Raw genomic sequence first — 17,364 nt, 5'->3', positions numbered from 1 at the left:
GGGTGAGTTAATCCTTTTAATCGACAGGTATTTTGAACTCAACTTGCTAGGAAAAGCATGCCTCTGCCTTCAAGGAGCCTTTAATTTAAATGCGGGGGGAATAGGTGTGAATTACACATGGAGGAGTTCAGTGCCACCTTCATCTTGGCTTACTCGGTGCCCAGAAGACTGCCTGGCATACAATACCCGGTAAATTTTTGTTGAACAATTTGTTGAGTGAATAAAATTGAAGGGTGCATTTCCTAAGAATGTTAAATTCTGTGGTATAGAGTTCAGTCTATGGGTGTAACCAGGAAAAGGGCAGGGTTCACAGACTAAGACGGGAAAGGAAGGCATACTGGGTTGAGCCCGGCGCTGCAGGGCAAGGAGAAGAGTGGTGACTGCAGGTAAGGAGAAGAAAGGCCAAAACACTGGCAGTGGTGGGCGCGGGGAGAGAAGGCAGGACGGACATGCTCCGTGGCCGACCGGAGCCCCAGGTGCACCTGTGTGTGTCCATGGATAAAGGGGAAATGAGGCCAACTCTGGAGGGGGGGGGCAGGCAGAATTTTGTAAACCCACTGGGTACAATGACTATGAACTTGTAGAGTTTGACTATTACAGGTAAGTTGCAAGGGCATAACTGGCTACTACTCTCTATGTCCTCCATTACCCCCCTGTCCTCCAGTTTTTTCGGACTGCCCCTTCCCTCCTCTGAAATACCTGACATTTGTAGGAATCGTGGTCACAGGCGCTCACCTGCCTTAATAATGCAGAAAGGAAAGTGATGGGAGGACGAGGGTCTGAAACTGAACTCAATCAAAGAAAATACATTATGGTTTTACGTCTTCACAGGGCAGCTGGGTACAGCTGCAGAAACATGTCATTTCCTTTTTCCCATCACGGAAACAAACGGGAAGTAAGGCAGTTTTTTGATTTGATCAAGAAACAACAGACTAAGTTACAGAAATATTTCCCTGCATCAGGGCTGGCTTTTATAGGGAGTAGAGGGATTTGCAGTGTTTTGATTCTTACACCATTCCCAAATGTAGTGCAAAACAAAACTGATAAATATTTCTTGAAAAGAATAAAGGCTGTAAATGAAAACTACTAGTCAAAACCAAAATCTATGGAGTTAATGCCCAAAGGCAAGGAGAACGCTCGTGCTCTGAGGATGGCTCATCAAGAGGACGCCAAGGGAAAGCACTAGGGTGAGTGTGATACTTGCGCCAGCGGGATTCTTGCATGATGCTGGCAAAGATCAGGGAGAGGAAGGCACTGCTTCAAGCCGGTTTGAATTTGGCAGGACAGGGGATAAGAGTTAATGACCTCCAGCCACAAAGTGGCTTACCGATTCCTTTATGTTTTCGGTCACTTGTTAACATATCAATGTATCTGCTGTAGGGTGAGTTCTAAGCCTTTCTGTCTCTCTTTAGGGATAAAAAAAAAATTCACCTTGTGACTGCCCCGTCACTTTACAAATTCATTATTTACACTCCGACTGATTTCAGGAGAGAAAAGCTGCTGCTCACGTGCATGCATGTGACAATGATTCCTTCAAAGGATGTTGGGAATCAATTCTAACAAAGATGTGATACGCACAGCAACACATAACAAAGGGATTTACTGTCAAAACGTTTATTGTAAAATGGAGTCTTAAAACAAAGGAAAGCAAAGAAAAGTTCACATCAAAATGAAATGTATGACACCAACTTAGATTTCTGAACACATTGTGGACTTTGTGCTTCAAATTCCAACTATGAAGGCAATAACTGAGTAGTCTCACCACACAAGAGTAAAATTTAATCTTCCATACAAACATTATACAAGATTTTGGCATAGGACTTGCTCAGAATAACATTGCAATAGGGTAATTGAGAAAAAAATTTTGTCAAAAAAACAAAACAAAACAAAACACAATGAAGTGATAATGCCATCTACTCAAAGCTCACACTCATGAATAAAAATATTTTCTATTACTTAGTACAAAAATTTTAAAACAGTGCAAAAGCAGTATGTGCAGTGTACTGTATCTGACATTAAAGGATATCATTTTGCACACGATATAAAATAATTAATGTAGGTGCTTGAAACTCTAGTTTGAAGTAAATAATCACATGCCAGAAAGCTCCTCGCAGGAAACAGAGCGCAAACTAAGTTGGAATCCGAGGAAACATAGCGAGTCCTCCGGATTTCCTGGTAGACACTAATTTTTCATTAGAAAAATGCTGCATCTAGAGCTGTCAGGCTATGCTACAGTCAAAAGAACAGAACAGATTCTTCTCTCTGGCAATGCTTAAACTGTAAGCAGGAAAACAGTCTTACTCAAAAACAGCAAAAGGTACCTGATTATAGAAAAATGTCTGCTCTATTATATATGTGGTATGGTGAGATGGCTAATTTCAAAAGGCTGCAGCAAGTCTAGAGCATCCAAAATTTTTTTTAAGTATCAATATTTAACTCAGAGTAAGTTTTAAAATGATCTTTCATGAAATTCTTACCACTCCAATGAAAACTCTGAAAATAAAGTTATATACACCATAGTGCTACAGAGTCATTTTGGCTCTCTCCCAAACCACCCCTCACCTCCAATTCCTTGGTTTTAATGGGGATAAAGTTTGAATTCCTCAGTTGGTGTTAATGTCTAACAAATCTGCTGCATGTTAAAAATCACTGGCTCAAAACCAGCCCTCACCGGTTCCAGAGCATCGAAAATAAGTGTGCTACGTGCCTCCAACCTCTTCCCACTGATTATTTGTGTAAAATATTAAATTGTGATTTTGCTTAAAAAAAAAAAATGTTAGGAAAAGGCCCCTTTTAAATTAACCTGGCTACTTTGCAGAATTGTAGCTACCTGAATGCTATTTTTCTTTTTTATTTATTGTGGCATCAGTATAACAGGAGAGTAAATTTAGCTACTTCACAAAGTTTCCAGCAGCATTCTTATGGGGAAAGAAACCATTTCCACAAGTGGGGATGTAAGATAAATGCCACAAAACGACAAAATTCAGATTGTGTAGTAGTTGTAATTGTGAAAATGTGTCTTTTAACTTGAGTAATTTTGTTTGGGGAATAAAAATTTGATGTGGAACTCTAGTTTACCAAGTTTCTCAATAGAGGAAGGGACGACATCATGGGTATTTTGGATGAAGTTCTTTATTGGGTGCTACTGTCCCTGGCATGCGGGATGTTACCATTTTTGGCATTGGGCGCTAAATACACCATCAGTCACCATGACAACCCAAAATACAGCCCAGCTCTCCCAAACACCATTAGGTAACAGTACTACTCGGGTTGAGAACCAACAGTAGGGTGTCATCAAATTGTACATGATCAACTTGATGAGTGAAGGAAAAAAGATGAAAGAGCAGTTCTATTTTCAGCTGTATGGCTCTGACAAGTACTACAATTTACAGTTTCAATTCTCATTTTGAATCTTCAAATTTCTGTGTTTTTTTTCAAACTCTTTGTAAATGTACACTTTTGTAAGTCAAATAATTGGAAACAAATTCAGTACCAATAACTTGCCATTTCAAAAACTTATCTGAAAAGTGAATTAAACGCTACACAAGTAACATCAGTATTAGATTTTCTGCATATATTTAATAACCATTCCTTTTCCAAATTAAGAAAACGAATAGAGTCTAAAGTCTTCTAATTTTCACAGAGCGAGACCACTTTAAAATTCCGTTTATATGATTCATATTTCAGGGATGTTCAAAACCCTAGAAAGACACTGATTTGGAACAGAAAGTGAATTAGCCAGTGCCATATGGTAACTAACTATAGCCTAATTCTAGGTGGAAACAGTTTCAAGCTTATCACTGAGGGTATCAATTTTCTGTATCTTAAATCCTTACAGTTTCTAGGAAATGGCAAAAACAGAAAGATTAGAGAAATATTACCTAATTAATGGTAAACCTAGGTCTGGGTACAGAGCCCTATTACCTTTCTCTTTTGGACCTACTTGGCTATTTTTATTAATGCAGCAAAACTTTATGTATAATCATAATAGATTTATACGTAAAGAAAAATGTCAGTTTCATTCAGTCCATGTGTTCTAAATTTACTGCTGATATTCTTAAATGACAGGCAAGGTTTACATTCTTACAGAAAGTGCACTGAACCCCAAAATAGCCCATAGATTTCCTTATCAGTGAAGCCTTTCCTGACCCACTTTAAAAACGGCAAAACTTCCCATGTGCCTTATCCTCCTTCCTGGCTTCATTTTTGAGCATGAACTTATCAAATGTTTATATACTATATGATACATTGGTTTTGTTTATGGTTGATCTCTACCCTCTAGCATGTAAGCTCCACAAGTGCAAAGATTTTTGTCTAGCTGTTCCCTAGAATAATACCTGGCACAGAGAAGAGACTCCATGAATATTTGTGGAATAAATGACATTATCTTGGCCTGGTAGAATGTGCAAGAGGCTTTTAAATTGCCCTCTTTGGCTCTCTCCTTCAGATTACTAAGCCACCGTGCCCCAGGGCATGCTGGGAAGTCAAGAATTGAAAACTGTCTCTCTGCTCCACTCCAAGATTTTCTGCTTGAGTGGCTTGGCTTGAGTCAGGGAGTACTTCTCTATGTCTGAGCACAGAAGGGATGCTCATTTATGTGTGTGTGCCTATTTGTCACCAGCACTCTACTGTGGTGAGCATGTATCAGAATCTATGTTTGCATAGACATAAGAACTGTATCAGATTGGGTATGTGGGGAACCCAGTTTCTAGGTGAAAAGCTTACCTATTTTTCCTGTGTTTACTTGGTCTGTGGGTGGTAGCAGAGTGCACAGTCTTCAAAGAGCAACAGGACAAATCTGTGTAGCTCACATTCTATGAATATACTCTTGATCTTTCCTGAAAGCAATCCACTTTTAATTTCCTCTCATACTATTCAGCAAATATCACTTGAAATTGATAGTTCAGTTTTCCAGGTTACTGAAACCACTTATTTTTCAGTGTCTGTTCACTGGCATAATTACAGAAGCTAACATTAACTGACCATTTACCATGGGCTTGGTACTGATGTGCTTTACATATTTTATTTCATTTAATCCTCACAACAATCCTTTGAAATAAGTACTATTATCATTCCCATGCTCAAGATGAGCAAACCAGACACTCAGAGGTTAAATCATTTGCCCAAGATTGTACAGCAAGCAGACGCAGGGTTTTATACCACTATCTGACTCCAGATCCCTCTATCTCTACTTATATGGCTGTTCTACATATTACACCCAGAACATTTTATTAGTTATTTTTCTCCAAATAAAGCTGGCACGGTGTACCAATCATTTTGTGTAATTTTTCAGCTCTTAATGGGGATTAGAAGCGTGTCATGCTTCAAATTCCAAGAGGCTTTTTATGATCCAATAATACTTGGAAATAGTATTAGATAATATCTATGATGATATCCTTTCTTAAATCTTCCATAAAAAAGAATCACCAAAAGTACTCCGGTTTAATACCCTAATTTGACTACTTGATGGTACTGCTTTCTAATTTAGGCTGGAAAAAATCTCTCCGCTCTTTTGCCTTTCTTTTTATATAACTACAAATGTTCTGTAGTTGTTCTTTTTTAAAGAGTGTTTTATAGTTTAAACAAGTTTTAACACATCTGTGATAACATTCTGAGAATCTCTCTCTGGCTAGCCAGGTTTTTAGAGCAGTACCTGCGTGGACTTCTCCTCAACGCAAGCATCCCTGAATCAAGATTCAAAAAAGATAACTCTAGACAAAGGCTAGATTTGATATAAAAAGAACCCTTCAGCTTGCACTTTTGCCTGAGTAAGGAAAACTTATCTTTGACGTTCTTTGAATAATATTTAGTTTCTTCTTAAAAAAAAAATCTATACATATATTTAAAATCCAGGATAATCAGGCCCCTTTGGAAAACAGACCCTTAATGAAAGTGCAGAGAAGGTTTATATCAACACTCATTCTTCCTGGAAGTATCCCTCTAAGACTGTATCTTTCTCTCTGTATAAAACACAAGCTAAGCCTTAGATGACAGTGTGTTGTTGAGAAGCTTCCAGGGCTAGTGCTGGTATAAAAGCCTGTGACTGCTGTTTTCAAATTAGTGTATTTCTCCTTCAAATGTACTATTGAGAACATCTCTCAGTTCTTACTTTGAATAGTTGCGCTATTAAGTATTGAGAATTCTCGGCATTTAGGTATTTCTGAAGAAGTATTTGTTATAACCTTCTTTCATCTCGGTTTTTTTATGGTTAGATTTTATAGTCACTATCAATTATTTCTGACAAGTACAGTGTATTGCTGTAAGAAAAAAAATGTAGTATGTTACAAGAAAATCAAGTGTCAAAGAAGAATTAGGAGTTAAGAATGCTTGTTCAAAACGTAAGATTTTTTTAGCTACCAAATAACTGAAATCAAATTAAACCAAATACAAACTATAAAGTGTTCATTAAAAAAGCCAGAATACCATTAGTTAAAAAATACTATATTGTATATGGAATCATAAATTTCTATAATCAGGTACCACATTTGTTGATTCATTAAATACACCTTTTTTGGCTGAATTTCCTCCCCACCCCCTATTCTGCTATAAGCAAAAACAAATCTAAAGTAAAACTGATAATGAAATGATGGTCACATAAATGTAATTGACCTATAAATGCAATACTTGGTTTTCTACCTCCTTACTGGTTTTTGTACAGACTGAGATAACAAGTTTCTTTCGTTTTTTTTTTTGAACATCTTCAATTTTATCACTTTGCTTTCTGCTGTCATTCACTATTATTCTCCATGTCATTATCCTCCTCATCACCGTCATCATCATCATCATCATCATCATCACCTTCTGACAAGTCAAAATCACTGAACCCCAGGGCCATGTTGACCTTCTTCCCCTTTCTCTTAGATGTGGTTTTGGAAGAATTCTGCTTGGCTTGCATGTTTATCTGCATCCCAGAATGCAGCACAGCTCCTGCTTTGTTCATTGAGAAGATATCCCCAAAGCCCATCAGCATCATGGCCTGCAGACTCGGGTTCATGCCATGGCCCTCCCCGTTACTTGTTGCTGTGATCTGACATGACATCTCTGCACTGTTTGACTCCTCTGTCTTAGATTCAAAGTAAGACTCCTCAGACATTCTTGCAGCAAGAGGCAAGAGAAGCTATCACAAGGGAAGAAAGGACAGAAGTAAAAAGAGAAATTAGGACCAATTTAAATAAAGGAAACAGATACCACAAAATTAGTGGGCACTGCACAGAAGGTAAATGATTAGTGAAGTAAGTGAATGTAGGGAATTATGTCAGAATTTACTTAACGGCAGGTTTGGTTCAAGGGTATTTGCCATAATTTATAAATGACAGAATAAATCACAACCAAAAGTTTGCAAGGCACTGACGCAAGCCAAATTTCAAATGGGAAAGAAGTTGTAAGTTTTAAATCCTCGTTTTGCTTAAAACAAAATAGGTTTTAGGATTTCTCTTAATTTTTCCCAATTTCACTTTCACACAGAAACATTAGTTATTATATTTAAAAAGAAATCACGTAGAGATGAAATATAAAGTAAAAATTAAAAGAAGAAAAGCTTAGAGGAAGCATGCAAACAGTTTAGCAGTCAATACAGTTCTAGGGAAACTTGGGTCATTAATCACCCTTTTTGCTAGATTAGTATCCAACTGTGAATTTAAAATGAGTCTAGAATTTACTTGTTTCCATTTATTATTTATTATAGCCAGATATAATACTAGTTATTCAATTTATGAAATAACTCACTTGGGAACAAATTCTAGATTCTGTCTGTAACATTTATGTTATAAATATTATACATAAATACATGTGAAAATTGGGAGTAAAGATGATTACTATTAATTTCAATTTTTACTTTTTTCTCTATTCTCTATTACATAAGTTTCCTTCTTTTAGCAAAACCTTTTTTCCATAAATTGTCCTTCTCACAGTGAATACAGACAATTATTTTCTACTTTATGTAATTATTTTGAACAGCCAACCTATCCCTATAAACATTGGTCATATTCATTTCAGGGGTAAAACTACTTGTATCTGAAAAGTGTCACTGACTCTTCTTTTGAGAAATAAGCAAATTAAGGCTTTTATTTTTGGTGTTGTTTAAATATGGGTAAATTTATGACAAACAATGTACAAATAATGTAACTCTGAGGTGACCTTTACCTCAGAGGTGATTCTGGGTGTAGAGGTATTTTTTTAGGGCCAATTTCCTAAATTACAAATTGAAGTTGAAGTTGAGTTTTTAAAAAATATCCTTCTCTATTAGGAAAATATTTCTGAAGTGGTTAGTTCAAGAATTTCATATAATTCAGCTAAAAGTACCAGTTATATGGAAGAAAAAATGCTTTAGATTCTTTAACACTGGAGAGAGGATATTATTTTCCTTGTAATCAAATTTCCCAGCTTCGCAAATTTGTTTTCAATTGTTATGTGCTCTCAGGAAACTCTTTGTTGCTTATTTATTTTATTATTTCATGGGTCCTTTCTTACAGTTTAAGATCTCAATGTCTCTCAAATGAGTTTTTACTCTTAAAAGAAATACGTTTTTTTACATCAAGCTACAAAAATAATTTAAAAATAAACATTGTCCATATTTATATATGGAGAATTCATCTTCCCAAACATCTTTAATGTTTTAATTTCAGGAAAAAAACCATAGTGCCTTTCTCGAAATAAATCCAATAATACAATTTGAAATGATGTTATGTCAATGTTAAACTTTTATAATTAAGATGAGGCTATCTATAGGAAACCCGAACCTCCAGCCACTTCTTCCTTAAGGCTTATTTCATCTTTTTCTCAGATACCTCACTTAAAGTCAACTAGAAAACTAATGTGAGGATAAAAGAAAATACCTACTTATAAAATACCTGAGCACAAACTTTCTTTCCTTCAGAAATACCAGCTCTAAGCAGAAGAGACATTAAAAGCAGGAATGTAAAGAACGAAAACTTAGCCCTCATAAGTAAAAGAAGGTAAGAAAATCTTATGGAGGTGGTGCTTCATGCTGTCCACTGTTAGATGGGAGACCTCAAAGCAGTTCCTTTACAGAAAGTTTTCTGGAGTGAAAATGCAGCATTCAACCTACTGAGCACTCATAGTGTTTCAACATTTATTACGCAACTACGTTACTAATAGCAATAATGTATGCAAGGCAGCCCATAATTTCTCAGCAAAACTAATACCAATAAACCAAAGAAAGGTTCTAAAGCATACTCTCATAGGTGGTTTAAAGGTTTTTCCTACAATGCTACATTTAGAGTTAAGCCATGCAATACTTTGTAGCTTAAGATTTCGATGTACTTAAAAATGACAACTGTAAAGAAGATGGCCATCTTTTTGCCTCTCATCAGAGCTGGGAGAAGCAAAGCTTCCTTGCGGATCCTCAGGTTAATGCTTTCTGAGTCTGCCTGTTGGTAGCAATTCAACCAGAACAGAAAACTTCCCTTGACTTCTTTCTTGGGAGCCAAGTTAAATTCACTGACCTTATAAAATGTGGTACCTTTTTAATGTGCATGATAGTCTTATGTATAGTAATTCAGTTCTTACTTTGGGATTCTTTGGGTAACCTGTCATTTTTGAAAAAGTTAAATCTGATATAAACATTTACCTTCATTGTATTTTCCCTTTTTTGGATATCAGGTTGTTTCTCCACATAAATTAGAAAAGGAGGCAAACTATTTATACTTTAGACCCAGGAAAATACTTTGCCATTTGTCATTGGCTGCTTAGTGGAGATTAAGACTTAAAAATAGGAAAGCTTTTTGAAGATCACAAAGCAAAGCGCACTTAACTATTTTTTTGGTATAATTGCCATAGCAACTATCAGAAATAAATTAAAAATACATAACAAATGTACTTTTAATCTTGCTATTACTTGTGATTTTAATGTGGACAAATATGACCCATTAAAAACCCTGGAAAAACCAATGATAAATTTATACTTAATTCCCCAAATAATAAATCATTTAAAGTAGGAAAGAATGCTGAAATTTGATTAGATTTTAATATATCATGTAAACATATAAGCTCACGGTAAGTGTATAAAAATAGTGAAACCCTTAAAACAAATTTTTATTTTCCTCTAAATACAAGACTTGGGAAAAAAACCAAGATATTTCCTAGGTGTAGTAAATATGGACAGCTTGTCCCAAGAGATCTTTTTCCAATCTTTTACTGCCCATATCATGATGCTAAATTGAGTTATCTTTTATATGTCATTAAGGGAGCTCTCTTTTAGAAGAAAAACTTGGATAAGTTCTGACACATCAAAGACTTTCTTAGACAACGAGCTGCCTTGGTGTCGTATTTATTAATTACTGATGAACGCTGAAGAGTTAAGGCAGCATTAAGGCACGTGTTCTGGAGATCTAACAGATGGTATGAAAATACATTGGATATTTTTTTTGTAATTCTAATATACAAACACGCTGACAATATAACAGTTCTTAGGGAAAGAGCCAGAAATAGGATAAGCTTTTCTTCTAAATTTCTGGCATTTTGTTCATTGAAATGAGACATGAGCACTACTTGAGTATAAATGTGGGCCCTTGAACATACAGGCGTTAGGCAGGAAGTGAGGAGGTGGCGAGGGACGGCGAGAGGGAGGGGAGGCGGAGAGCTGCCATGCTGCCATGCTCAGCCACATCTTCTAAGTAGAGGGTAGCTTAGCTCTGTAGGGAACACTCACCGGGGTGTTGGACTGCTCCGTCAGCTTTTGCTCCCACATCTTCAGACGTCTTTCTCGTTCTTTGAGCTCCTGTTCTTTAAAGCTGAGATCACGTTCTAGTTTCTTCAGCCTCTCAAGAGTTGCTTCAATTTCGCACCTGTGTAGGGATCACTGGTTTAAGTCTCCACTTTGCCCAAGAGGTATTATTAAATGCTTAGTGGGTCCATCAGAATGCTTAATCAAGGTAAGACTCTTTACAATTTATAAAGGGTGATATAGCTTATCCTCATAATAGCCCCAAGAAACAGGTGCTAATCTCATATACCGTGTTTCCCCGAAAATAAGACCGGGTCTTATATTAATTTTTGCTCCAAAAGACGCATGAGGGCTTATGTTCAGGGAATGTCCTCCTGAAAAATCATGCTCAGGCTTTATTGTCCGGTTAGGTCTTATTGTTGGGGAAACACGGTAGAGAGATATGGAAAAGTGATACTCAAGCTAGGTGATCAGTATCACACTATTAGTAAATTCGCGTTAGCCTAGTCACTGGGCGAGTAACTCAAGCAATCAACTCATGGAGCTGACTCAGTTTCATCAGTTATATCAGGGCCCCCCAATTTGCCTGATCCTAATAAAAACCTTGGGCAGCTTGTTAAAAAGAAAACATACAATAAAACACAGATTCCTAGGACCCTTCCTTAGAGCTCATGATTCAGTAGGGCTGAGTGGGGCCTAGGAATTTCCATTATTTAATAAAGACCCAGGTAATTTTTACAATCAGGCAAGTGTGGGATATTCTGCGCCAGATGAACACTAAGATTCTTTTTAAGTCTAATAATTTAAAAAGTAAGTTCCCGCCTTAGTCTCTATAGGCTGATCAACCTTACCACATAGAGCATTATGTCCAGTTATAGAAACCTGTCCTTTACAGGCATCGAAACTGGCAAGATGGCTCAGTGCAAATTGTTTTCTTCTCTAGGTCTATCGTAATGTTTAAGTCTAAATTTATGCTGTGAGAAAAGCAACAGTAATGAAAAAATGAAAGAAAGAAGAAGAAGAGAGTGATGGGGGGAGGAAGAAGAGGGAGAGGAGGAAAGAATGGGGAGAAGAGGGAGAATGCCAGGAAGAAGGCATGGAGAAGGCACACAAGCAGGATGCAGAAGAAGGAAGAGGACGGAAATAGGTAACTGTTGGAGATAACACTTGAGTGCTGCCAACAGCTGCTTCCAGGTGTCACTAAGACAAACCTGCATGACAGAATGTGTAATTCTGGTTGAGACCTTGACTATGGAAGGTTGAAGCCCCCAGATCTAAGTTAATGACTATATGCAACCATAATATGCTTTTTTATTTCCAGGGAAAATCAGAATAAGTGGACGACTTATTACAATGCCCTTGTAGATGAGAACTAAATGAATTAAAACAAAAAGGCTCTGGGTGTTAATGGGCGAAACGCAACTCAAGGAACAGCTACTGAGGTGGGTCTGGATTTGTGCCTGACACTTTCCTTCCCTGGTTGTCTGGAAGGTACCTCAGAGCAAGGGAGGTAGCACGTAAGTATAAAAGCATCAGCTATCAAGAGGCACCTTTTTTGGGGTGCCACTTGAAAATTATAAAAACGAATAGTAAAGACACACGGTAATCCCTAAAGAAAGAAACTGAATCAGCAATCTTTCAGAAATATGACTGTATCATAAATCCAAATTTTATTTCTGATATTTCAGACATAAATATTATACCCATTCATAAATAAGTTTGTTTTTATTTTTCAAATAGAGGACTGAGGAAAAAATATGGAAAACCTTAAATTTTTGTAATAAAAAAAGAAAAAATGAGGCATCTTCAGTAAATGAGAGGGTACGAGGGTGACAAAAGGAGGCAGCAGAGCTGGGTGCACTTGATGGGAAGATGGCAGTGGCCTGGGTTGCTGTCTGTTCAGTGCTTCCGCCAAGCCAGTCCCAGCTCTCCCGCCAGGGAAACTGATCTCACTGATGTTTTTTGATCAGGGAAAATAAAATGGCCAAGCACATTTGATTTCACTTGTAATTTAAACCAAGGACTCATCTTAAGTTCCAGCCCTGGGAGCCCACAGTGATTTTTGAGCCCTTCTGGAAACTAGATCAACTGAAAGCTGTGACACAGAAAAACAAACACTAACTGAGGAAATACTCTTCTTCAATCTGTCTCCTCAGGCCTAGCTTCCCAACACTGCTCCCACAGATGCCCTGGGGCCTGACAGTACTGTTTCAAGTTACAGGCCATAAAGATTAACTCAAACTCCAGGGCAACGTACAGACAGCTGCTCTCCTTGCCCTTCTGTTTTTTTATGCATTGTTTTACATCAAAAGCATCTGTTGATGCATTTATATAACCTTTCTGTTCTAAAAATACAGTTGCAGTGTTTTAACTGATGAAAATTATGGTTTTACTGTTAAACCAAATCTAACAAAGGTTGACTTCAACTAGTACCAATTTTCCATATGCCCAAAACAGACAATGAACTACAATTACCTTCTTCTATTAGACAGAAACTTACTTTGAAATAAAAGATCAATTTGTAAAAACAGTTTTATTTTATAAATATATATTATATGATAAATATATAACGTGCATATTAAATTTAGCATTATGTATTAAATGATTTGGTCTAATATCCAAATTGCAAATATTAAATTTTTTGGATCCCTGTTTTTTGTTTCTAAGAAGGCGTGCCCCAGTGAGAGTATTTTGATCACCAAGGAAGAATACAACCAACAAATCACAGTCACACGGGGTAATGAAAACTGAAACAGGATGACATGATTTTCTGTGCTTAATGCTCATTTCCATAACTGCTAACAAATCAATAGGAGGAGAAACAAACTGAAGAGGTGATGAAGGAGGAAATGTCTGACACTAGATTTCTTCCCTATCATTTATTAGGTGGAAGGAAAGAACATAGCTTAGGTGGTTTTTAATAACCCAGTTTTAAAAAGAATTTCCAGAATAATCATTTAATTTTCTGAAACGAGATGTTCCATCTGGTCTTTGTTTAGAGGAGCCTCTACCAGAAAACAACATTTGCCAAAACACAAGCACAGGACTACAATCCCCCTTCCCTGTGACTTTTAATATAAAACACACATGCTGGACAACAGTCACATGGTTTCAGACTCCAGACCAAACGGGAAAAAGAGAGGAGTGGTCTGAATGCGTTGTCTTTTGAAATATCCAAATGATCTGATGATATTTAATCCTTTTCAGCACTTGCTATATTGAATGAGACAGTTGTTTTATCATAATCATAACCGGAACTGATCATGCCTGGTAATATTTCTCTTTGCTACAAGGGGATCTAGTCGAGTGAATGCTGCATGCTAATGAGTGGATGGCATAACCACGGCCACAAGTCCAGGAAGAGCACTGCACAGCGGAAGTGTCACTTAGGCCTGTGGGATCAGACCGCCCGCGTTCCACTCCTGGCTCTGTGTATATGACGTGATCTTGGGCAGGTTACCCACCCTGGCCAGGTCTTGGTTTTTGCATCTGTAATGTGTTAGGGTTGCTATGTGGGCTAAAAATGATAATCCAAATGAAGTACAAATATCTGATAAAAATGTAATACAGCTGTGTTTATTATTGTTATTCTAGTTAACAGTATTATTCCCCATGTTTTTAACCAGCAGCCAAGTGTAGTTAAAGCAGACCTGCTGCTTGTCAACTGTGGTATAGTGGTTCAGGCACCGATCTATACTCTCTCAGCTCTCTGGATTGACTAGTTCCTGAAAGAGAGCAATGAGGCGGCCCCCTAAGCAACTATTCACCTTTTACTAAAATACATTAGTGTATTACAAATTGTATTCCTCTCATCTTTTTATCTTGAAACATATAAAAAATTAAATGTATTATTCAACTAATCCAGGTTTATTGTAGAAAATAAAGATATACAAATAGAAAACAATTTTCCATAATCTCATTACCCAATGATAACACTGACCTGTTGATACCTTTCTCTAGGTAGACATACATATACCCATAAATATGTTTATTAAAAAAATATGGAGCCGTTCTAAACATAATGGACTTTAGCCCTTATTTTAAAATAATTTATCAGATCTGTATTATCATGAATGGCTCGCTACTATTCTGTGAATAGAGATATAATAATTTTTAAAAACTATAAAAATCCATCCCAAATAAATCTTTTATTTTACTTTATACCATTCCCAGTTTTACAATTCTAATGACACTAATAAATAGGCATCCATACATTCTTGCACAATCTTCTCATTTATTTTTTTTAGGAATATCTTTCTTTAGAAAGGTAGTATTTTCCCACTAGCAATGTATGAGACAGTTTATAACACTGGATATTTTCATAATATAAATTTTTGCCAATCTGATAAATGAATTATGTTCCCTTATATTTATCTGATTGCTAAATGAGGTTGACTATGTTTCATATGTTTCTTGGTTACTGGGTTTCTCCTTTTGTGAAATGCCTTTTCACGTTCTTTAGTATGATATTTTAATTAAAATGTTATTATTTAATGACTATAACTGTCTATGACGGTGGTTTTCAAAGTGTGGTCTAGGGACCCATGAGAGCTTTTCAAAGGATTCTAGAGGTTAAACTGGTTTTCAGAGGAACATTAAGACTTGATACCTTTTCCTACTCTCATTCTCTCACAAGTGTACAGACTTTTCCAGAGGCTTCATGACATGTGATAGTGCCATAGGCTTGATGCAGAAGCAGGATTTGTTATTATTTTAAAAATGAATCAATAAATACATTGTTTACATTTTTCTCAGTTCTAATTGTGAATGTGATAACTATTGACACATGTAACTCATTTAAACAAAAGCTCTTGGGAGTCCTCAATAATTTTTCAAAATGTAAGGAGTCCTGAGACCAAAAACTTTTAGAACTACTGATCTATTACACAGGAAAAATAAAGTTGTAACAGTCTGGCATTTGATTTGGAAATTTACTGATGAGGGATATTGCTTTTGGACATATGGAGGTTTTACATTCTTATATAGAAAACTTACCAGCTTTCCCTCTTTTCTGATTTTGTGACACACTTTAAAAGACTCCCTATCTCAAGGGTATTAATAGTATTAAAATCATACAAATCCTGTGGCTAACAGATCAAGCAGCATTTCCTCAAGGAATGGTTTAATTATATTCTCAGACTAGATTAAATTTCATGGTTAAACACTCTCAGATATCCAGTACTTCACTGACATAATACTTCTCAAAATAGTAATGAAATAATTCTTTGTATATTTATATTTAGTAGTTTAATACTGGACTTTCCATGTGCACTGGGGCTGTTCTGCTCATCACCAAACCCCCAACACTTAGAAGGGCACCTTGTCCCAGCAGACGTTCAATGAATATTTGAATGAACAAATGTAAAAACACATTGGCTGGCAAATAAATTCACTTACATATTTATATTCTCTTGTGTAACACCATACTGTCTTTTTATATAATTGTGACCATGGTATTCCCTTCCTCAAATATTTATTGAGCAAAGTATGTTCTGCTATGTTCAAGGCATGTTCTAGAAGTTGTAGGTCCAGTGATGAACGGAAGAGACTACCTGACTCTCTTCCCTTTTAGCCAGTGAGACACACGTTAAACAAACTGCAGAATTACTTAGTAATTTCAGTAGCAGTAATGGGCTATGAAGGAGGTGCTCTAGGAGCACATGAAGTGGAGGGAATCTCATCTAGTCAGGAGCCAGGAAACACTTCTGGAAGACATGTTATTTCAGCTGCTCTTGGAATAATGAACAGGAGCCAAGTTAGGTGTGGGCATCAGGGGTGGTGTTTTCAACAGGGAAGAGTTTCAAACAGCAGAAACTACATTTTGCAAGAACTCTAAATGAGGTAGACGCATATCTGTGGAGGGACTCAAAGCCAGAACTAGAGGCCAGAATGACGCTCTTAAGATGAGGCTGCTGGGGCCAGAGCACAGCGGGTCTCACGAATCCTGTTCAGAATTTTGGCCTCTGTACTTGAGTAATGGGAACTCTAGATCCGTATAAAAGGCGAGATCTGATTAGATTTGCACTGAACTCTTACTGTAGGAAATAAATCTTCCTTACACGTTTTATTTTGTCAGTTCAGCCCAGAACAAAGTCCCTCATATCTAGACTAGAACAGACAGTTTTACTTTTGCACCATAAATAAAAATTCACCTAACTCACTGGCCTTTGATAGAGATTTCAAAAGAATAAAAATAAATAAGGTTATTGGAAAACACCAACTAAACAGAAGGCCCAAAGACATGTCTAATAACAGGAGCAAACAACTGCATCGTTTGCAAAGTACATGCAGTATTCATTTGGCAACAGCAGGTGGCGTAAGGTGTCACATTACTGCCTTGGGTCTCAGGAGCAATGCCACAGTTACTTAAATCTCTGCTGAGTCAGGGAGGAGTAATGTCAGCTCCCAAACAGGCTATTTATATTCATGCATCATGTGACCTGGCTCAAATGGCTCATGCCAGGCTTACTTCTTCCACTCACACAATACAATTTTCTCATTACTAAATTTGTTTTACACTTGACAAAATTCAACAGGATTTATAACATCGAAAATTTCCTTTTAGAAGTGTTTTTATAGTCTCCCTACCTCCTCCATCAACAGATGTAGTGCTCTGCAAATTTCCAGGCAAAGGGTATTTTCATTTCTCACTGAACAGAGGCCAAAGCTGCCTAACAGAG

At 36.8% G+C, this 17,364-nt stretch overlaps 1 protein-coding gene and 1 long non-coding RNA gene across 5 annotated transcripts in view; one reads left to right on the top strand and one right to left on the bottom strand.

Moving 5' to 3' along the window:
• The window catches only part of MAP3K20 (mitogen-activated protein kinase kinase kinase 20), a 163,779-nt gene that overhangs the window by 36,678 nt on the left and 109,737 nt on the right, over positions 1-17,364 (bottom strand). For 2 of the 4 annotated variants that reach the window (XM_019727455.2, XM_019727456.2), the window contains exons 11-12: positions 10,670-10,805; positions 1,599-7,117 (exon numbers count right to left, since the gene is read on the bottom strand). In XM_019727455.2, the coding sequence (XP_019583014.1) occupies positions 6,728-7,117; positions 10,670-10,805 (526 nt within the window). In that variant the 3' untranslated portion in view covers positions 1,599-6,727. Of the gene's footprint in view, positions 1-1,598; positions 7,118-10,669; positions 10,806-17,364 lie in introns of those variants that run through there. The other 2 variants (XM_019727457.2, XM_074338165.1) reach the window with 1 other exon arrangement.
• On the top strand, positions 8,873-14,112 carry LOC141572712 (uncharacterized). Its single transcript, XR_012498097.1, has 3 exons — positions 8,873-8,954; positions 12,006-12,126; positions 13,978-14,112. It is a non-coding gene; the product is annotated as an uncharacterized LOC141572712 (long non-coding RNA).

Source organism: Rhinolophus sinicus, linkage group LG01 (assembly GCF_036562045.2).
Source record: "Rhinolophus sinicus isolate RSC01 linkage group LG01, ASM3656204v1, whole genome shotgun sequence".
Classification (NCBI taxonomy): Eukaryota; Metazoa; Chordata; class Mammalia; order Chiroptera; family Rhinolophidae; genus Rhinolophus; species Rhinolophus sinicus.
This window is presented reverse-complemented; position numbering and strand designations above follow the sequence as displayed.